The sequence below is a fragment of the Aulonocara stuartgranti genome (genome assembly GCF_965226115.1).
Source record: "Aulonocara stuartgranti genome assembly, chromosome: 10".
In the NCBI taxonomy this organism is placed as follows: domain Eukaryota; kingdom Metazoa; phylum Chordata; class Actinopteri; order Cichliformes; family Cichlidae; genus Aulonocara; species Aulonocara stuartgranti.
In genome coordinates, this window is record NC_138946.1 from 27,596,456 (window position 1) to 27,619,559 (window position 23,104).

At 43.8% G+C, this 23,104-nt stretch overlaps 1 protein-coding gene and 1 long non-coding RNA gene across 4 annotated transcripts in view; one reads left to right on the plus strand and one right to left on the minus strand.

The window, feature by feature from the left end:
• The window catches only part of mlxipl (MLX interacting protein like), a 35,481-nt gene extending 30,045 nt beyond the window's left edge, over positions 1–5,436 (minus strand). Inside the window, exons 1-6 of one of the 2 annotated variants that reach the window (XR_014279209.1) lie at positions 5,411–5,436; positions 4,229–4,831; positions 2,693–2,799; positions 2,448–2,530; positions 2,268–2,357; positions 1,994–2,035 (exon numbers count right to left, since the gene is read on the minus strand). Coding sequence is in view for 1 of the 2 variants with exons in the window: in XM_082548590.1 (XP_082404716.1) it covers positions 1,994–2,035; positions 2,268–2,357; positions 2,448–2,530; positions 2,693–2,799; positions 4,229–4,575 (669 nt within the window). In the remaining variant the exon portion in view is untranslated. Of the gene's footprint in view, positions 1–1,993; positions 2,036–2,267; positions 2,358–2,447; positions 2,531–2,692; positions 2,800–4,228; positions 4,832–5,410 lie in introns of those variants that run through there. The other variant, XM_082548590.1, reaches the window with a different exon arrangement.
• LOC309715454 overlaps positions 1–13,032 on the plus strand; it is a 135,400-nt gene extending 122,368 nt beyond the window's left edge. Inside the window, exons 2-3 of one of the 2 annotated variants that reach the window (XR_014279211.1) lie at positions 10,450–10,620; positions 12,877–13,032. This is a non-coding gene — a long non-coding RNA (uncharacterized lncRNA). Of the gene's footprint in view, positions 1–10,449; positions 10,621–11,349; positions 11,438–12,876 lie in introns of those variants that run through there. The other variant, XR_014279212.1, reaches the window with a different exon arrangement.
• The last annotated feature ends 10,072 nt before the right edge of the window (positions 13,033–23,104 follow it).

A 23,104-nucleotide genomic window follows, 5' to 3' on the forward strand; every position in this document is an offset into this window, starting at 1 on the left:
CGAGAAGTTTCATTTCAAAAGAGATTCTCCTAGATCTAAATCTAACTAAACTTTGGTATCCAGAAGGACGCAATTTTTTTTTTAATCAAAGCTATTAGTGAACCTTACCCTACCCTACAGATTACCCCACTTTTAAAACATTTGCATCTCCCACCTATCAAGTTTGAATTTCATTCAACGACGTTGGTCCTTCCTTCCTGGTGGAGAGGGGGCCCACCTAAATTATTGAACTGTTTCATCCCTGCACTACAAGTTGACTTCTCTGGTCCTCAGAGAGGGGTCTTCTTACGGTTCCGTGTGCCAGTCCAAGAAATGAGGTTGATCGTGCCTTCCACACCTTAGCTCCAAAACTGCAGAACAGCTCAATTCTCTTTGTGCCCGTTTAAAAAGGCAGCTTAACCCTGTAACACCAAGTGCTTCGTATTTAATGGGTGAGGTTTTGAGACTGCTACATTGTCAGTGTGATTGTTTTTCATTGTTGTTCATTAAATAATGTATTCAAAAACATTTGATTTTTCTGTAAATTATTTGATGGCTCAGAGTGTACAGTGCTTGTAGTGTGTGTTCATTTTGTTTACTTATGTGTGTGTCTCCCTCTTGCAGAGTGAGATTTTTTTTTTCCTTACTCGTTTACACAGCATTATCACCTAATAGGATATTATTTCACTCTCAGACTGAATATAAGGGCTAAGTCTAGTGATCTTAATTTTCAGCCTTTTTCGTGTTATTATTAGAGCAGCTTTCCAGCTGCCTTCTTCACTCTAAACCACACACTACATCCTTCAGGTCCCTGCAACCTACTGAAATAGGGAAGGTGTGACCAGGTTTTGAAGAACAGCTCAGGGTCAGCTTCCCCTGAACCCACTGCTCCACCTCTCCCATGCAGCTGAGCCACAAACCACACCCTGCTACAGTCTGTAAATGAACTGTGTAAAAATCTATTGAAATACATTGTCACTGTAGATAATAATCTGAACGTTATTTTACAATTCTACTTTATTAGAAAGTGGTTGATGCTAAAAATGTAAAGCCAATTAAATTTTAGACTAGGGCTGTCACAGGTTAAAAGTGCACAACTGTAACTGTGTAACTGCATATATGACATACGACATTCACACTTTTGACTAGTGTTTTTCTAAGCACTAAATGTAATCTGTTAAGAGAATGGTGTGATAAGGATATGAGTGCACAGAGCATAAAAACACAGTGAAGTGATCTTTGACCTGTCAGCTACTTGCTGATATTGGCCTTGCCGCGTAATCCATCAAAAGACGGGTCAGACACAGCATTATTATTGAAGTTTTCCTAATGTTGAACTCAAGTAAAGCTTGGACTTCCAGTGCCACAGCACATCTACAGAAAAATGAAAAATTAGAGCCCATGAAAGATGAAATATGAGGAATACTATCATGAATGAGGCACCTCCCTCTCTCTGCCCCCCCGCTGTTTCTCCTCTCTGCCACTAAATATTTTGTCTCTGCCACCTTAGCGTCTCTGTCGAAAGCAGATGCCCCTCTGCTGCCCGGTTTTTGCCAAGTGCTGCTGGAAGTAGGTCATATTTGATTAGGTTACATTCATTTTTTTCACCATTTTTCTTGAATAAAGATTAAGAGTTATGGGTATTGTTGCAGCAGGCAGTTAGCTGGGTCAGTTGCCTTCATATGTCAGGTTGTGACGCACAGCCCAAGTTGTTTTGCCCATTTCTATTTTCTTTTTTAAATCTCTTTTTTTCTCCCCTCCTCCCTTGTTCAGCCAGGGAGGCTAAATTCAAATGCTAAAAATAGTCGCTTGGTGGTCTTTAGTGATCCTATGTCACTACAAGGACATTCAAAAGTAAACAATGCCAGCAGGTCACCCAAAAATTACAATATATGTTGGATCAGTTGGCCAGCTTCAGCCTCCACTCTTCAAAATCAATACTTTTCAACTTTAATTTCCTTGCAATATTGCAATAATGTAGCAATAATGAAGTAATGTGTGACTTCTGACTTACCTCTTGAAGCATTAATAGGATGTCATCCTTCTTTTTCTGAAGCTGCAGCAGAAAAAGACAGAGCGAGTGTGGAAATGAACCATGTTTTTGTTTTTATGCACATCACCTTATGTTAACTAATTACAGTTTTGATCAGGTAAAAGTGTTGGAAAGTGGGGCCATTGGGGTTCATCCTTTGGGGACTATGAAAACGTGACAAACTGTCCAACCAATAGGTACTGGTACTGACTTAGAGACAGTTTAAAGATGTACTGTGAATAAGGTGAGCGCTCACCCTCTTCTTGTAGTAAATCCTCCACTTATGGTACTCCTTGATCACTACCTCAATCCTTCTCTTCCAGTAGCTGCCCTCTAATATGATCGCCTGTTGACAGGATGCCAGTGAAACACTAAGTATGTTTTTTTTCCAAGGATGAGCTTAAATATGCAACACCTACATCATTCATTCACTCACTTCGGGCTTTCGATGCGCATCTGCCTCCAAGCCATCCAGCGGGGTCACAAAGCCACATACTGGGTTTTTCCTCTTCTCCACATCTGAGCCAAGCAGAAAGAGGGAAAAAAGGACAAGAAAAATCAGCTGCGGCGTAGACATTCATTCTGGTGAAATGTGGATTCTCTCAACCCATGTTAGGTCACCCGGTTCTTCTAGTCTCACAATTTAAAAAAAAAAAAAAAAAAAAAAGCACCAGCACTCACACTGAATGAACCATGCTCTCCAGATTGCATTGTTCAGACGGATCTTATCCCTCCACAGCAACCGCAGACCCTTAAAAGATTTCCATTTAGGAGAGACTATCTTACCACTGTGGAGAAAAGAAAGGTGGAATATGTATTTGTTTCGGGGAAAATGTGAAAGCCCTTTCATTTATAGTCTTTGAGGCAAAAAGGCATAAACGTGCATAAATGATGTTTATGCCTCTTTTAGAAAAAAACAATAGGAACACTGCCTCAAACCTGCCCTGATTTTGACTAATAGTAGCCAATCAACTTATTCCCCGGTATACAACCCGGCTTTATGTGCTTTCCCCCCCCCCCTCCCTCACTGTTTCTCTGCCTGCTGAGAATAGAGCTCCTAATGTGAGGTGCTCAAGGAGTTGCTAGGAAGCCTGGGGAAATCATTCTCAACATGCTTTTAATGGACTGACATGGCTGCGTATTATTCAGCCCGAACAGCAGAGACAGCCTATTGCGAAAAAACAAAGAGCAATCAGCAGAGGAACCACTTTACATCAGTCTGGTTAATGATAAATAGCGGAAAGCAGAGCAGCAATCTGTGCGGAATAAGAGGCCATGTCATAGTCTTGGAAAATATATATAAATATATAATAAAAGTACTTGTTTTAAATCTATTTTTTTTGTGTTTGATAATAGTTGCACAATGAATCCTGAAACAGTGCCACAATTTGTGAAACTAGATCTATAAACAAATGCAATTTTCCACCCAGTGACAGCAGATTTTAAAAAAAAAGAAAGAAAAAAAAAAGTCTTCTTTGGGCCAAGGGTTGATGAAAGCTCTTATAAACACGGTTTCAAAGAAAGTGGTCCTCATTTTTTAAGTAAATGAAAAATCAATGTGTAGTCTGATGTTACTGAAACGTAAGCATGTTTAGAGAGTATAGGGAGGTTTCTTTGGTATTTGGTTTGTTTTAAGTGCGGCGGCTTCCTCTGCTATAGTTGCAAATAGCTCCTGCTATATGCAGGAGCTATTTGTGACATCTTGTAACAAATGGCTGCTCTCAAACAGAAAAACAAATTTCTAGGGCATCGTGTCAGGAGTTTCTTTCCTTTGCATCAGTCACACTGTCCTTTGTCCAGTCCTGCCAACTAGAATCAAAGTCCACTTTTTTTTGGTGAAAATTTCCAAACTGGTTATGCAACAGACTGACAACACATATACACAAACAACCACAGCATTAACTATCAGCTTTGAAGGGAATTCTATTAAGACAAATATAAATATATATATTAAAAAATATATTTTAAAATATGGTTTAGTTTAGTTCGTTTAGTGAGCTTCGGTTAATTTACAATACTCTTATTTTAAAACAGAGACTGATCCTGTGCATATCGCTGCTTTAAATGTCAGCTCAGAATGAGACACTTTCACATTCTTTGGAGATATTTTCTTCCACATGGTTTAGCTGAACTGAACAAGCAGAAAGCTGAAAATAAAAATGCTGATTAAAACCCCGACTTCATTCTTTCCCCCTACTGCACGCAGCAGGGACCCACCTGTAGGCCAGTGACATGCACTCGAACAGGCGGGTCAGAGTGGGGTCGATGCTTAGGCTCCCGGAGCTGAGTGGACCGTAGCGGTACGTTTGACACCCCGTTCTGTTCACCGTGTCAAAGTCGTACCTCAGAGACCCTCCACTCTTCCTCCTCCGCGCCGCAGAGTCGCTGTGGGGCGAGGATACCATGAAGTGTCCGCTGTGGATCACCTGAGTGCGGGGGAAAGCTTCGGGCGACGGCCCGGTGCCGGCCACCCGAGCGGGTTCCCCCTCCGGGTCAGAGTCCGATTCTAAGAAGTCCTGAAGCTGGCTCTCTCCGGCCGAGCAAACACTCCCTTTGCCCGCCATTGCGCACTTTCATTCAGCGGTGAGGATCGGACAGAAAGTGAACTTTCTCCTCAGCTGTCTTCCCCCGCTTCCTGTCCTGTTTTCTTCAGATATTTGAATATTTCCTCAAGGAAGAGCCGTTTGCTATCAAGCAATGATTATCCTCATCTGTCAGTGGAGGGCTCAGCCAACCAGCTGCAGGACCTACACCTCTGGAGCACGGTGTGTGTGTGGACTGTTGTGTAACAGCATACTATCATTATGTCAACTTCTCGAACTGGTAAAGTCCCGAAGAAAATAGACAGAAAGTGGTAATTATTAATAAACCAAAAAAAAAAAAAAGTATTAGAAAGTAGGAGTAAACCGGCTTCAAGTGGATGTGTCACAGATTCATATTATCATCACTATATACACAAACAACCACAACCTTAACTATCAGCTTTGAAGGGAACTGTATATATATTTTAATTTGCTTCTAAACTTTAACATTTTAGATGTGTTTCAGCAAGCAACAATTCTGTGCATGTAAAAGGATTTCTGCACATTTAAAACATATCACATATATCTGTGTTTAGGAATGATTATTAACAAGTTCTGATCCTTCATAATTGATATTATGGAGCTTTTTTAACCCATAAAGCAAAAAATACCGGCCTCTATTGGCGGTATTCTTTGTTGCATGTTTTCTAATTATTTCTGTGTGTGTGTGTGTGTGTGTGTGTGTGTGTGTGTGTGTGTGTGTGTGTGTGTGTGCGTTAAGCCTGAAAATATTTTCTTGAAATATTTCCGGATAAAATAATTTAAAAAGCCTCCACAGCAAGCAGACACGAAGGAGTGGGGCTTCCCTTCACCTCACCTCCAATTGGTTGTAGTAGATGGCTGTCCCTCCCCGAACCTGGGTCTGCTAGAAGCTTCTTCCTGTTGAAAAGGGTTTTTCCCTCCCACATTTGCCAAGTGCTTGCTCAACAGGATTGTCTGATTGTTGGGGATTGTTCACCGTTCACAGTTCACTGTACTCAAATGGCCTCCAGTCACCAGATCTAAATTTAAAAAAGCACTTTTGGGATGTGGTAGAACAGCAAATTCACATCATGGATTTGGAGCCGACAAATCTTCTATAACTCTATGACACTCTGTAATACTTTGTTGAATCTGTGCCACAAGCACAGATCTGAAGGCAAAAAGGGGTCCAACATGGTACAACCAAGATGTAACTAATGAAGTGTCCAATGAGTGTATATTAGTTCATTCTTAGTCATGACAAAGGAAAAATAACTACAAAGTGCAGCTCTTCAAGTTGAATATACCTTTCATAGTCTCTTAGCCTGTTAGCCCAGTCAGCCTTCTGGTCACTTCTCTAAGCTTTAATGAGTCTCTGGGTGTTCATGGAGGACCCTAAAAATGCCCATATTGTGAGGGGTACACCCGCTTCGGATGTTATCAGTCCATACAGTGGACGTTATTAGCAGAAATCAGTCCCATAGATATGGGCCAGGATTGACCTTCTCTACCTCCTAAACTGTTCAGAAGGTTGTTATCATCCATCCAGATGGATGATAATAAACTGTTCAGAAGGTTGTTATCATCCATCCAGATGGATGATCACTAACAGGAGCATGGGAAGTACTCCAGAATCCACTCTCGCTGGAATCTGGTGAATACCGCAGAGTTTACAGGTAAGACCATTTAAACGGACAGCATTCGTAGAATGACTATTAAAAGTAAGCGATGTTAGTAATACAACGAGTGCCGGAGTCAACCAGAAAACGTCTCCCAGAGTGTGTCCTCTATGAAGAGCAGCCTTTCCTTATTGTCAGCGGTCGCAGCCGCTATAAAATGCTGGCGGGCTCGTTTCCCTTAAAACTGCAAAGGCGGCACGGTGCTGTCACGCGCGATTCCAGCCACCATCAATGAGTTGGAGGAGCCCGGGAGAATAGGCGGGGGCACGGGAGATGCCATCAGTGAGTCGGGAACTATCGCCTGGATCCTGAAGCTCCTGGTAGCCAGGAGAATGCGATACGCTTCTTCTGTGAGTGAGCGGTAGTCCTTCGCGGCCAGCAGTGGGGAGTTGGCGAGGCCAGCTCGCACTGGAGCTGGCAACTGTTGAAAGAAAACATCAGTGAAGAGGAATCCCCCGTCATCCGTTCCTAGCAAGAACAGCATGCTCTCCATGAGCTCGAGAGCATCACTCAGGGCTGAGAGAGAGAGGATTCTAGGCCCGCTTGCATCGGAGAGGAAGTAGCCTTGAGAGAGGTGTATTTCACTAGCTCTGCTATCACTTCCGACATAAACGAAGACAGAAAACTAAACAGCAGTGACTTTTGTAGGGTTACTGAAGTTGGGCTAGCTTGTATATAATGATGTCCTACATGGTTGGCTAGCTACACAGCTATGCCAGCATAACATAAACAGTGAATTTGGAGGATGAATGCTAACTTTTTTCCACTTGATGAGGGTTCCTGATGGTTAGAGACAAACCCCTAGCATGGCAGGATGCTGTAAACGGACCAAACTTCAGTCAGGAGAACAACTGAGATAATCCATCTGTAACACTTCCAGCTCTTCAAAAATCACAGACGCTCAGAAAGGTTGGCTTTTCACAGTTTATTCCTGCAGAAGACATAAAACACACTCAACAGGTGTCTTCTGATGGTACCAGCAATTGTAGCTCCTACAATGTAAAACAACATCACAAAAAGCACAGAAAAACAGTAAATCCAAACACATTTCCTGAAATGCGCAGCAACCACTAGGGAGCTGACAAAAGCTTACTGCCAAAGAGCATAAATACGGCAGAAACACTGTTTAACAGCAACCAGCCTTTGTTTCGGTTACACAGAAACTTTCTAACATCAGTATGAACCTATATACATCGACATGTACAACTTATGTAACAACATTCACACCAGAAAACATAAAAATGCCAGAGCCTTTCATTACAGAAATTACCCTCACAGTGAAAACGCGCGCTGTGAGGAGCAGAAGCCTTAGCAGCTTCTAAATGCTAGGGTGAGATCCGGTTTCTGGGTTTTCAAAATAAAATACAATAAAAAAATGATAAAATTCACACTTAAAATAATAATTAAGAACAGGTAAGTGCATGTTTTTCAGAGGTATTTTTAACTCCGTTACACATCCACAATAGAAGGTTAGTCATTCATATACTGCTGCATGGGCTGGGCTGTAGTTACATCGTAAGGTTTTAAAAACTGAGCTTTAAATTGAACAGTGGTAATAAAAACCAAGAGAGGCTGACAGTGATCATTAACTGAACAAGCCTTTAAGTTATGGAACGCCAGGACTGCCATAATGAATTAATTAAATACACCATTAAATACTTAATTAAATGTGGCAATAATTATTTTTCAAGATGGCGCCGCGGATGACAGCCTCGGTACTGCGCTCTCTCGCACTTTTCTTCCCCGGACCAGACGGCGTCTCACCCTCCTGCCTCAAAACCTGTGCTGAACAGCTGGCTCCCATCTTTACTCGCATCTTCAACAGATCCCTGGAGCTGTGTGAAGTTCCCTCCTGCTTCAAACGCTCCACCATCATCCCTGTTCCCAAGAAACCCACCATCACAGGACTGAATGACTACAGACCTGTCGCCTTGACGTCTGTGGTCATGAAATCCTTCGAACGACTGGTGTTAGCCCATCTGAAAGACATTACAGGCCACCAGCTGGACCCTCTGCAGTTTGCCTACCGGGCAAACAGGTCGGTGGATGATGCAGTGAACATGGGGCTGCATTACATTCTGCAACACCTTGACCACCCGGGAACTTACAGTATGCCAGGGTCCTGTTTGTGGACTTTAGTTCGGCTTTTAACACCATTGTGCCTGAACTTCTTTCCTCCAAACTCTCCCAGCTCAGCGTGTCACCAGCTACCTGTCAGTGGATCACCAGCTTCCTGACAGACAGAAAGCAACAAGTGAGGCTGGGGGAGATCACCTCTGAAACCCGGTCCCTCAGTATTGGTGCCCCTCAAGGATGTGTCCTCTCACCACTACTGTTCTCCCTCTACACTAACGACTGCACCTCCAAGAACTCGGCTGTCAAACTCCTAAAGTTTGCAGATGACACCACTGTCATTGGCCTCATTCAAGATGGTGATGAGTCTGCATACCGGCAGGAAGTTGAGCGGCTGGTACTCTGGTGCAGTCAGCACAATCTGGAGCTGAACACTCTTAAGACTGTAGAGATGACAGTGGACTTCAGGAGACATCCCTCAACTCTGCTCCTCCTCACCATATCAGACAGCCCTGTGTCAACTGTGAAGATCTTCGAGTTCCTGGGTACAACCATCTCCCAGGACCTGAAGTGGGAGACCAACATCAACTCCATCCTCAAAAAGACCCAGCAGAGGATGTACTTCCTGAGACAACTGGGGAAGTACAGTCTTCCACAGGAGCTGCTGATCCAGTTCTACACTGCGGTCATTGAGTCTGTCCTGTGCTCCTCCATCACAGTCTGGTATGGAGCAGCCACTAAACAGGACAGGAGCAGACTGGAGCGGACTGTACGGGCAGCAGAAAGGATCATCGGCCTGCCCTCCATCCAGGATCTGTACCTCTCAAGAACCAGGAAACGGGCAGGGAAAATCATCACAGACCCCTCACACCCTGGACACAGACTTTTTGATCTGCTGCCCTCTGGCAGACGGTACAGAAGCCCGCAGACCAGGACCACCCGACACAGGAACAGTTTCTTTCCCCTCGCCATCTCCCTTCTTAACAGTTGACCTGTCACACTGCTCCCACTGTCAGACTGCAGCTGCACCTTATGTACATTTTGTAGTATTCATTTCACCTCATTCATTTCTGTATTTTATGTATATAAGTTTAGATTCGTTATTTATAGTTGGTTTACACAGCTTTGTGTACGTATGTGTAATGTGTATATAGACACGTATGTGTGTGTGTGTGATTTACATTACTGTGCTTGAGAGCCACCATCTACCGGAACCAAATTCCCTGTATGTGTCTGCACATATACTTGGCCAATAAACACGATTCTGATTCTGATTCAGATTAATTAAAATTGGAATTAATTAATTAAATAAATAGTTATGACACATGTAATTAATTAATTATTGACACATTTAATTAATTATTTATGTATTTCACATTTTAACTCATTCACTGCCATTGACGTCTATAGCCGTCAATGGCAGTGAATGAGTCAATGGGTTTAACTCATTCAGTGCCAATGGCTGGCAGTGAATGAGTTAATTAATTATTGCCACATTTAATTAATTATTTAATGGTGTATTTAATTAATTCATTATGGCAGTCCTGGCGTTCCATATTATGTGACCTTAAAGGCTTGTTCAGATTAAACAAGCCCTGAGAAACATCTACCACGAGTCAAGCTGCTGCGTCCGTACAAATAATGGGATTTCGGACTCGCTCAACATCAACAGGAAGGTCCTTCAGCGCACCACCTCATGACCACTAGCCGATGTGGTATCCGGTTGTTCAGTCTGACGTCACTAGCCGCGTCTGGACCTAAACTCCGCTGCAGGTCCATATATCAAACGATCACTATGGCATTACTGAGAGTTGAAAAACTGTCTAAAGTCTTTCATCTTTAATAAAATGATCAGCGTTCTGCTCTACCAGGTGTGACAATTGAGTTTAACATCCAGGCATCCATGAAAAAGGAATTTATGACATTTAACGGAGTTAGAAGTTAGCAGGGAGTTAGCTCGCTAGCTTCTATCTAAATACAATATAGCATGTCCTGACTGCTGGGTTTTGGAAACAAATTAAAACGTACAGCTCTGTTATCACTTCCAGCATAAATGAAGACAGAAAACTAAACAGCAGTGACGTTTGTAGGGTTACTGAAGTTGGGCTAGCTGGTATATAATGATGTGCTACGTGACCGCTAGCGACACAGCTATGTTAGCATAATATAAACAAGCTAACTTTTTTTCTACTCGATAAAAGTTAACGTGAGTGTTCTCGGTGGTCAGGAACAAATGTAATCGCATGGCAGGATGCTGTAAAAGGACCAAACTTCAGCCAGGAGAACAACTGAGATAATCCATCTACAATACGAGGTTAGTCATTCATATACTGCTGCATGGGATGGGCTGTAGTTACATTCTAAGGTTTTAAAAACTGAGCTTAAACGATGTTATAATGGATTGGATTTATATAGCGCTTTTCAAGGCACCCAAAGCGCTTTATAATTCCATTATTCATTCACTCTCACATTCACACACTGGTGGAGGCAGCTACAGTTGTAGCCACAGCTGCCCTGGGGCAGAGTGACAGAAGCGAGGCTGTTATGACAGAAATATTAGCTTCTGTCATGACCAGAGATGGGCAGTAACGCGTTACAGTAATCCGATTATTTTTTTCAAGTCACAAGTAAAGTAAGGGATTACTATTGCAAAAAAAGGTAATTAGATTACTGTTACTGCGCTACTAAAACCGTGATTTTGCGAGAGTGTCTCATGACAATGACGTAAGCGAGTGCGACGTTCGTGGCAACAGCTGTGTGCAGATCAACAATGGATAATATATCGACTGTGGGAGAGAGGATGATCATGCAGCGTTTAAAGCATGGAAGTACTGACCTTACTTTGAGTTTGATTCCGTAAAACGTGACAAAAACATTAGCGTCCGCTGTTCGAAGAAAACGTCTTTTTACAGCGAAAAAAACCCCCCTAACCTTCCGCACAGCACCGAGTAGGCTACGCTGCCTGAATTATTGAATTATTGTTTCTATCTTAATGATTTCAGCTGACTGGTTTCAGCTCAGATGTTCTGCTTTTTCCTTTCAGTAGATCAAAGCAGCTTGCGCTCTTTCTGCTTCCATTTTGATGGCAAGAAGAAGAATGCTTCAACGAAGTGGCATTCGTGGTCTCAGTGAACGGTGTGCCAATCATGGTCACACACTGCATGTGATTTTAAAAGCAACATGTCTGTTCACTGCAACGATCAAAAAGTTTGAAAAATGTATTGTTGTTGTGAGATGTATAATATTAGTGCATGTTACAGTTTGTTATTAAAAATTGAAAACTGAACAAGGAGGTATCTGCTTTTGACTAAGCAAAGATTAATCTGATCCCATTTCCTGTCTCTACTGTTTGAAGATTTAGCTGAAGGTTGCTCAACTGTAATCGTCAGGATATATATTTATTCCAGCTCTCATAAGGCAAAGGAGTAAATCAGACTTATCAAATGTTCTTTAAATAGATACACAATGTGAAGTTCATAATTTTCATACAAATAAAACTAATGACAAACATGAACAGCTGTGCTTTATTTCTGAGACATGAATGTTGTAAGCAACTTTATTTTTTGAATGTGTTCATATTTAGACAGTGTACATTTGTAGGCTGAAAGTGTAATGCGGAAGCTGAGGTGATGGTCAACAGAAGGTAAATATATATAAATAAAAAACAATACCTTGTGCAGCGTGTGGACACTGTGCACACAATCACCTCATTCACTGTAGTAAACATGCACCGCTAGCTAATGTGATCGACTCTGTCTCCAGGGTTACATCGTAAAGCTATGCAAATGTCATCCGGGGAAGGATTTTTTATTATCGAGTGGTTGCATGCTTTTTGTTTTAATGTTGAGTGTATTTTAGTGTTGCATGCTTTTATTGTATTTATTGGGACTTCTCCCGGAGAGTCTCCGTCCCCTTGCTTCCTCAATTAGATGCACCTGGAGGGCACAGGGGACAGGAATCAATCGGGCCTCCCTTGTTGGCAGCGGCCAACGGAGGGTCTGGCAGGTCAGAGAAGGGGACGTGTATGGCTGGACGTAGGGCAGCAGGAGAGACATGGAGCAGCGTAGCGGTGTTGTGCCAAAGTAGTTACCCCTGGCAAAAGTTGTTTCCCCATCTACGGGAGCGAGCAAAGTAGGAGGAGCCACTTGCCCAGCTTCGTTCTGTACACTACTTGTCACTGATCTGCAGTCGACGCAATAAAGCGTAAAACCTGGAAAACAACAGACTCGATGTATTTTAATACTAGTTTCCCCCGGGACAACATCGCCAGCCAGCAAAGATATTGCCGACATACTGGAGTCGATCGACAAGCGATTGTCCAGTTTCGACGCAAGGCTGTCCTTGGTGGAGATTCTTCACCGGGAATTTAAATGCTTGCGAGAATCCCTGGTGTTCAGCCAGCAGCAAGTGGAAACGCTTGCTGCTGAAAATGCCACGCTAAGGGAGTCGGTGAAATGTCTCACAGAAAATGTTACCCAGCTCAATAGAGAAAATAAAAAAATAAATGAAACAGTAATTGATCTACAAGCTCGTAGCATGCGTGATAATCTGGTATTTTCTGGTATTCCAGAAGCCGCTGGAGAGGACGCGGAGACCACGGTAAAAAGCTTCATCAAAACCCACCTGAAGCTGCCGGAGGACACGGTGAAGAACATCGTCTTCGATGGGGTGCATCGCCTCGGCCCCATTCGGGCTACGGCCAGGAGACCACGTCCTATGTGGCAAAATTCGGCCACTTGAAACAAAAGCAACATGTGAAAAGCCGCGGCAGGGAATTAAAAGGAACGGACTTCAGCGTGAACGACCGGTCACGCTGAAGTCCGTGACCGGTCGTTCCAACGATCTCTAAAGAGATCTTGGAACGACGCAGGGTCCTCTTCCCAATCCGACGCGGCTTCATCCAGAAGGACTCCCGCGCTGTCATCGTTGTGGACCGGCCCTACGTGGATGGACAGCTCCACCGCGACCCCAACATCACTCCGTGGCTGTATTAACCTCACACCAGATAAGAATCAGCTACACCCTTTCCCTATCCACTCACACTAACTTGCATTAATATCTGTTTAACTTACCGGTATCAAATCGCATCTTAAAGTGTGATTTCATAGCAGAATTAACACCGTCACTCTCCGTCAGTGATTTAATTGGAATGTTTACGTTTTGGGTTTTTTTCTTCTCGTTTTTTTCCCTCTCTTTTCCCCCTCTTTTCCCCCTCTTGTTTTTATGCTGCTCACCCTTGTCCTTGGTTTCTTTCTTTATTTCTTTCACTGCTTCGATCACCTGCTTCGACACTCATCCACAAATATCATCCTTTATTTCGACACATACGCACAGCACAATCACGCACAGTCATGCGCTCAACGGCAGCACATTTACATCAGTCAGACAGCACACACAGTCGTATAGGATACACACACTTAAGCCAAGCCTACTCATATTAGTAAATATGCACACACATAGTCAGACTCAAGGAGCATCTCGCCACACATTTTTTTCTCTCTCTCCTTCTCTTTATTTATGAACAAGTGATGTATTCTCTCCACCTGTCTAAGCGACCCACACAGCATACATCCCTAGTTATACACAAACATCTATGGGTGTACTGAGGTTCGTTACATGGAATATAAATGGAGCAGGCTCCAGAGAAAAGAGGTTAAAAATATTTAACCAACTCAAAAAACTACAGGCAGACGTTGTCCTTTTACAAGAGACCCACAGACCTCTTAGAGGTTTGAATGAACTTAAAACACCTGAGTTTCCTAATGTGTTCTCAGCTTGTTATAATTCTAGACAAAGGGGAGTAGCAATTTTAATACATAAAAATATTAATTTCACAGTACTCGATACAGTTATAGATCCAGAGGGCAGATTCTTAATCATTAAACTATCTATACTTGATAAAAAGCTATGTATTGCAAGTGTATATGGTCCAAATGTTGATGATCCCTCATTCTTTCACGTTTTTTTCAGTGCACTCTCTGAACACTTAGGTGGCACACTTGTTCTTGGAGGCGACCTCAACCTTGGACTAAATGAAGAAATTGATAGGCTCAATACAGCAGGAACTCCGCGTAATTGGCAGTCCACAAATATAATCAAACAGTATATGAGCGACTTTGGTCTTTGCGATGCATGGTGCTCCCTTCACCACACCAGTAAGGAATATACTTTTTTCTCACATGTCCATCACTCTTACTCTCGTCTGGATTCTTTTTTGGTCAGCAGCTTGTGACAAAGTGGAGAAGCAGTTGTAATTCTCTCCATTTGTCCCATTTGTGTTTACCTTTTTTTTTTGCACATTGTACACATTATTCTGTTTCTATGTATTTGCTATGATTTGCTATTTGTCAAGTAACATTGCTTCACTCACTATCCCGGGTTTGTTTGTGTAAGCGTTTTGTTGCCGGCAAATCAAACATTCTACAAATTAAGACAAATACTAAGTTATGTTTCTTTATACTTTATTATGTTACAGATTAAGGCTACGTTCACACTGCAGGTCTTAATGCTCAATTCCGATTTTTTGATCAAATCCGATTTTTTTGTCTGCGTGTTCACACTACAAATAAAATGCGACAGCAAACGCGCTCTAGTGTGAACGCTCAAAGCGGCCCGCATGCGCAAAAGAAGACTTCACACACAACGCGCTCTGTTTAGACCCAGAGCAAACAGTATTGTTTGATAGATGGCCTTTAATATAAAGAGTTCGGACTTTACATTTCCCAATTTTTGCTTTAAGTTATTTTGTTATTTACATAATAATGTAAATAACCTAATAATGATCCTTATTGCTGTTTTAGAGAGGAGCGGTGCTTCAAAGGATAGTTGCAGATTTCTGTCAGAATCTGCAGATTATACAGTACAAATAAAATGTTCACGTTTCTCCAACATTGTCTTCCCAACAGTTTCACTGATATCTACACGGGATGGCCAGAGAAGCGTTCGCGATGTCTTCTCTGGCGCTTCTCTGGCGCTGATAATTGGCGTCTGTCTTGTGTCAGTGACGTAAAAGATGGATTTAATGCGACCTGACCGTTCAAACAGCAGTCGCTTTCTAAAACATTGGATATGTATCGGATTCAGTACCACATACGAAAGTGACCCAGATCAGATTTGAAAATATCGGATTTGTGCCGGTCACACTGTCATACCATGATCGGATATGGGTCGCATAGGGTCAAAAAAAATCAGATTTGATGCGCTTTCGCCTGCAGTGTGAACGTAGCCTTAGTCATTTGTTCATACTTACTTTGTATGTCTTTTCAGTCATCATGAGGGTCAGGTGTGGGGAAACGCCCGCCTGGCATTTCCTCATTTTAAAGTCCTGATCATGTCACACATGACATCATCAGGTCAAACCAAGTGGAGGGGTTTCTTTTTCCAGAGAGATGCTTCCTTTTGTTTGTGTTAAGGTTTAAAGGGATTTGTTGAATGTTTTTTCCTTTTGTTAATACTGCCATTTAGTTGTGTAAATGTGCATATTAGAAGTGTGTTGAGGTTTTGTGTTTTTAGATAACCTGAGTAGAGTTTTAGATCCCTCAGTTGAGTGAGTGGTACTGGCTGGGCAATTGGAGGGAAATTGATGGCCCTATTTAAAGCCAGTCTCTACCAGATGCAGGAGGGAGGAGAGGTGAGCTGTGTCACCAGAGCCATGTTATGTTGAGTTTTGTTAACTGAATTGATTTGGGGGAAGTTTTGTTAAGTTATACATTAAATTAAGTTCACTGTAAATAAATTGCTCACCTTGGAAACCTAAAATGTCTGCATAGTCTGCTTCCCTACCACCTTCCTTGATGTTCGAGTCTGACTACTTCACAAATGGTGGCAGCAGTGGCTCCAGGCCAGTAGGTAGCAGCAATGCAGAAAGGGGCCAGACCAAAAAAGCACCAAGTGCCAATGGGCTCTGCAAGTGAGGAGCCTCCAGTGCTCAATCAGCTAGAGGAAGCAGAGCAAGAGCAAGGTACTGAACTGCATAACCTTGCTGAACTTTCAAACCTCCTGCGTGGTTTTATGAGGCAACAAAGTGACAGAGAGGCCCAATGGGAACTGGAGAAGCAGCGGCAGGAAGATCGCTGGCGGAAAATTCAGCACCAGTTCACTCAGCTCCAGCAGGAAGTGCAATCAGAACGTCGAGAGCACCAGCTGTTGGTGGAAGGTGCAACAGCAGATACAGAGACACGTTTGAGGCCTACTGCGGAGCATCCAGCAATGCCTCAGTTACAATCTAACGTCATGGAGGCCGCAACAGCATCTCAGTCTGCCTCCTTAACAAGACCACCAGCTTGGAAAGGGCCTAAAATGCAGCCTTATAACGAGGATGAAGACATTGAGTATTACCTAACAACTTTTGAGAGGATCGCAAGCGGGTGCCAGTGGTCACACGAGGATTGGGCATTACATCTTGCTCCACTTCTCACTGGTAAGGCACGGGCTGCTTTTGTAGCCATGGACATTGATGAGATTATGGACTATATAAAGGTGAAGAAAGCTGTTCTTTAAAAGTTTGAAATATGTGCGGAGACTTACAGACTCCGATTTCGCTCCACTATGTTGGGCGATGGCGAGACACCTAAAGAGTTAAGGACACGCTTGAAAGAACTGTATGATAAGTGGATAGTTCCAAGAGAAAAGTCCAAAGATGAAATTGGTGATGTCATTGTTTTAGAGCAGTTCCTGAGAGTTCTCAATCCTGAACTGCGCACGTGGATAAAGGAGCATAACCCAACCACGTCTAAGCAAGCAGCAGAGCTGGCTGACGCTTTTCTTGCAGCCCGTCGGCCACTAAAGAACTATGCAAGTCCCAAACAATTAGCCCCTGTAATAGCAGGTAGGACAGAGAGTGGTAACAGTCAAAAAACTAGGAATTTCAGGCAGGGCCCCCATAATTCCACTAGTAGTCGGTAGGGCTGGGCCATATTATACCGTTCACGGTAATACCGGTATAATGTTAGGCAATGATAGGAAAATGAAATATCGCGATAGAATATGAGTAAAACGCGCATGCGCAGTGCCTTTGTTTTCATACGCACATGGCCAATTGTTGAGTGAAACAGATGAACCAGAATTGGTTTGTAAAAATGGTGCAACTTCAGTGATGTGGAACTGGTTTGGTGTTTGTCCGTCAGATACACGACAACTGTTACACACCGGCCCAAGGCCGGGGTGCAACACAACAAAAAGGTAAACCCTATACATAGTAACGACAAAATAAATCACACCGCGGCAGATTGACGAGGATTAGTTAATTTATTGACTGAACAGGTAGCGAGCTTCAGGGTGGGCAATGCCAAAACAACAAACAAAACACACTAGAAAGGAAAACAGAGCTAACTTACCTCCCACGATTCAAAACAAAACACAATTCTCTAACCTGTCTCCCTACCCGAAACAGGAGAAAAGAGGGGAATGAAAGAAAACGGCTTCCCAACCCTACAGCTACCAGGCCCAGGTACAACCCTTTCTCAACATTTATATTGCAGCCCCGCGCAGTCACACGCCACGACGGTCTGGCTGCGCGAGCCACCCCTCCTGGAGCAGACGTAGGGGTCCACGCACGGTGTGCCCAAAAACCAACTCCGCCGGGCTAAAACCCAGGGACTCTTGTGTGGTCTCTCGAATGGCAAACAGCAATAACGGCAGGCCCACATCCCATTCGGAATCAGTTTCAAAGCAGTACTTCCGCAACATGGCCTTCAGGGTCTGATGGAATCGCTCCAATGGCCCCTGCGTTTCTGGGTGATAAGCACTAGACACCCGGTGCTTAACCGACAACTCAGACATCACCTGAGCAAAAACCCCCGACAGGAAATTAGAGCCCTGATCGGTCTGAATGTACTTCGGTAACCCAAATGTAGAAAAGAACTGCACTAGGGCTTTCACCACGGCCTTAGCCCTAAGCGATCGCAGGGGAATAGCTTCTGGAAACCGTGTGGCCGCACACATTATGGTAACCCGCCTTAGTTTTCGGTAAAGGCCCTACACAGTCCACAATAACATGCTCGAAGGGCTCCCCTATTGCAGGAATTGGATGTAACGGGGCGGGTGGAATAACCTGATTGGGCTTACCCGACACCTGGCACACATGGCAGGACTGACAATAACACGCCACATCAGACTTAAGCCCCGGCCAAAAAAAATAACGAAGCACTCGGTCATATGTTTTTTTAATCCCCAGGTGGCCCGACAGATGATGCTCATGGGCCAGACTCAAAACCTGGGGTCGGTACTCCGTCGGCACCACCACCTGAGTGACCACCTCACCCCCCACCCCACCCACCGGAGCCCAATTGCGTAACAGAACCCCGTGGTCAACTTCATAAGATGCAGGACCAGGCAACGCCCCTGGCTGCAGGGCAGCAGCTCGACAGGCAGACAACGTATCATCAGCCTGTTGAGCCGCAATGAGCTGCTCCCTGTTTACCGCCAGGCACAAATCCTCCGACACCACACTAAAAACCTTCGCCGTCTCACCATCTACCCCCGGAACAGAACTAACATGCGGCTCAGAACCGTCCGGAAACATTTCGGATATGTCCACCACGCCGCCCAAGCGACGAGCTTGAGCACGAGTAACCACACGTGCCGGAAAAACTGTGGAGTCGCCCAGCTCCGACGGGAATTGGCATAAACGATCCGAAGTAGGACACTCAGTAACTTCCGGAGTAGCCGGAAACACTTTTCCCCCGGCCAAGTCATTTCCCAAAATAAGATCAATGCCCTTAATTGGCAGCTGATCTCGAACCCCCACCCGCACAGCGCCCGATACAAAGGACGAGGTCAAAGTAACCGTATGGAGTGGCATGCGTAAAATACTCATCTTGATTCCCCACACCAGCAAATCAGAGCCACAATACGACTGCTGAGAAAAAGGCAGGACTCCACGCCGCGCCACAGAATGCTTCGCCCCCATATCCCTCAAGATGGTGATCGGAACCCAGTCCCCCGCATCACCAGACAACGATAAAAACCCCGTCGAAACAAATGGTCAAAACACCTCATCTATCCCCCGCGGCACGACGCCAACCGGCATTAATCCAGGGCGGGGTACCGCAGAACAACACTGCATGCCCCCCCCCCCCCGGGCGAAATGTTGGTCCGCGCCACCTCCTTCGCCCTCAGCACGGGACAAGAAGCAACGAGATGACCGAGCTCATGACAATAAAAACATCGGCGGTCCCCAGCGGCCACCGTAGGGCTGCGCCGCGAGAGCGGGGGAGAACGCCCCCCACCTCAGGCAAAACTCTAGAACCCCTACAGCTACCAGGCCCAGGTACAACCCTTTCTCAACATTTATATTGCAGCCCCGCGCAGTCACACGCCACGACGGTCCCCAGACACACAGCTCACGGGAAACCAGGAAGTCTTCTCGCCGGCCCAGTCCAACCCCTTTTGTAACTGGCCTCGTTCCTTCCTCCACCAATGGGCGGCCTCCACCTGGAAACTTGCATAACAAGCGTCACTGAATACAAATACAAACAATAACAACACCGTACTGCAAGTAATGACCCGGGTCATAACACAACGCACATTTTTTTGCAGAACATGCAAGCGGCCGTCGTTATTGTCGTATTTGTCGGACTAAGATGCTCTTAAATCTGGGAGTAATCTGGGTCCTAAACCCCCCTCTTCAGGTCAAACGAACACTGCAGCATCACTGAGAGTTAAAAACTGTCTAAATTCTTTCATCTTTAATAAAACGATCAGCATTGCTGCTTTACCAGGTGTAACTATGAAGTTTAACTTAAAGACATCCATGAAAACAAAATGTATTACATTTAACGGAGTTAGAAGTTAGCAGGAAGCTAGCGGAAGTTAGCTCGCTAGTTTCGCTAGTTACCTAAGCATGATATTGCATGTTCTGACTGAGAGACTTCTGAAAAAAATCAAACGTACAGCTCTGCTATCACTTCCAACATAAATGAAGACAGGAAACTAAACAGCAGTGACGTTTGTAGGGTTACTGAAGTTGGGCTAGCTGGTATATAATGATGTGCTACGTGATCGCTAGCAACACAGCTATGTTAGCATAACATAAACAGTGAACCTGGAGGACGAACACTAACATTTTTCCACTTATAAAAGTTAACGTTAAAGTTCCTCATGGTTAGTGTCAATGGAAAATTGTATTTAGTAGTCAGTATAATCTTTTAGTGATATAAGTTTGCATATGGTAGAATGCTGCATGTAATCATTTGTGTGTAGAAGTATATAGTTGGTGGCATATTGAAAGAATGTCTCATCCTAGGAGGTCTGTAACATTCTAGGGTGTTCACCCCCACGTCCTGGGAGCATGAGAGAGGTCACACCTTGTTTTATTGTTTTATTGTTTTAACATAGCTATGTCTGTTTTAGTGTAAGTGCCTTTTTGTCTAGATGAACTGCTGGACTTCTTCACTGTGTTATCTAGGGTGAACCATCTAGGGTGAGAGGGAGATTACCCTCTTCCTGACCAAGGATGTTTCCTTTTGTGCTTTCATGTTATATGACCCTTTGATCAGTAACACACACACACACACACACACACACACACACACACACACACACACACACACACACACACACACACACACACACACACGTACACCTCCACATTCCAATGTAAAGAACAAACGCTCACTGAAATATAAATAAAGACCGGGGCAGTTTCTTAGTGCGAGTCTCAGTCTGAAGGCTGCTCTTGCTAGCAAGAAGTTCTGTGTGTTTCTCTTCTCTGAGTCTTTACTGAAGAAGTGTTTTAGAACATTTTCCTTAACAGTTAGAGACAAATGTAATCGCATGGCAGGATGCTGTAAACGGACCAAACTTCAGTCAGGAGAACAACTGAGATAATCCATCCACAATACAAGGTTAGTCATTAATATACTGCAACAACATGGTAATAGAGCAGCTGCCAGAGAATTCAGCATTAATGAATCAATGGTACAGAAGTGGAGGAAGCTTGAATAAAGTTTGATTTATCTGACTGCTTTGTTTCGCTTAATGTGCCTTATAATCCCGTGCACCTTATGGTCCAAAAAATACGTACTGCACACGGCAGTTTAATGTTGCAAAGCGCCTCTTTTTAACTTCAGTGGATATTATACATGGTTATGCTCAGGATGTGTCAGCCCATTTCTACTGGAAATGCCTTTTGGTTAAACTTTCAGCAAGGAATTTGCATTTGCACTGTTACATTTTTATAAAGCTTTAATGTACATAAAAACCAGCTTCTTGTTTAAGTGAAAATAAATGGAAGGTTGTCCTTTTGCGCTAGTAATGTTGTGGAGTTGTATTTTGTCTCGCATAAATTATATCGTCAGTTATATCGTTATCGCAAATTTTCAAATATATATCGTGATAAATATTTTTGCCCATATCGCCCTGCTCTAGTAGTCGGGCTAGGGAAATCAAGCAATGTGGGCCTTTAGTGTGTCACTCTTGTGGTCAAACAGGTCACTTTAGGGCAGATTGTCCAAGTCAGACTGTCAGTAACACATATATGTGCTTTTCTTCAAGGGGTGTCGAAGATGAAGTTGAGTCTTCAGCGCCCTCTTCTCAGCATGAGCGCACCACATGCGTTTTTATTGAGGAAAAGCCATGTGTGGCTCTTCTGGATTCAGGAAGTAGCCGTACCTTGGTTAGGCAGGAATGTCTTCCTAGGGATGCTACATTTTGTGGCAAGGTAAAAGTTTGGTGTGTTCACAGTAATGATGTGGATTACCCAATTGCCAACACTAATATTCAGATTGACTGCAAGCTGTATTTACTTTCCGTGGGAGTTATGAGTAAACTGCCATATCAGGTTGTGTTGGGCCGTGATCTTCCAATTTTGCGAGATCTGATAGCCAGGGGAGAGAAAATCAACCCAAGTGTTACAGCTGAGTCTATGGTAGCAGTCACCAGGTCAAAACATAAGCATCACGCAGAAGAAGGTTTAGGTTGGGGTGAATTTCCTTTTGCTAACAGTGATGTTCCTGATTTTGAAGGATTAAGTCAGGGTCGCATAAGAAAGAGCAGAGCCCAGAGGCGACAGGCTAAGCTGAGGGGGACAAAGTTCACTGAACCAGTTCCAGTGCCACAATGTAATGAATTACCAGTCATACCTGGTGAAATAGCTCAGCTTCAAAGAGAGGATCCATCTTTAGCTCCCCTGTTTTTAAAGAGTGTCACAAACGCAACAGAGGTCACTGAGAGAGGCAGAGAGCTATTTTTCCTAAAGGGTGAGCTATTATATCGCTGCAGTAGGGTTGGAGACCAGTTGGTTGTGCCTAAGAGTTTAAGATCCACAGTACTGCAGTTAGCTCACTCAGTCCCTTGGGCAGGACACCTGGGTCAAGCCAAAACCTTCTCTCGTATGTCAACTAGATTTTACTGGCCACAGCAGTTTACAGACACTGTGCAGTTTTGCAAGTCTTGTCCCGAGTGTCAGTTAACAGCACCAGGAAGGAAAGGTGACAGGGCTCCCCTGATCCCTATGCCAGTCATAGACACCCCATTCTCTCGTGTTGCGATGGACATCATAGACCCATTAGAGAGGAGCAGTGCAGAGCACAGGTATATTTTGGTAGTGTGTGACTACGCTACAAGATATCCCGAGGCTTTCCCCTTAAAAAAGGTTAAAGCTCGTCAGATTGCCAACTGCTTAATACAAATGTTCTCGAGGGTAGGCATCCCAAAAGAAATCATTACTGATCAAGGGTCCAACTTTACATCTAACTTCATGAGAGAAGTCTATAGATTGCTGGGGATCAAAGGTATTAAGACAACTCCCTACCACCCACAAACAGATGGCCTTGTTGAACGTTTCAACAAAACCCTTA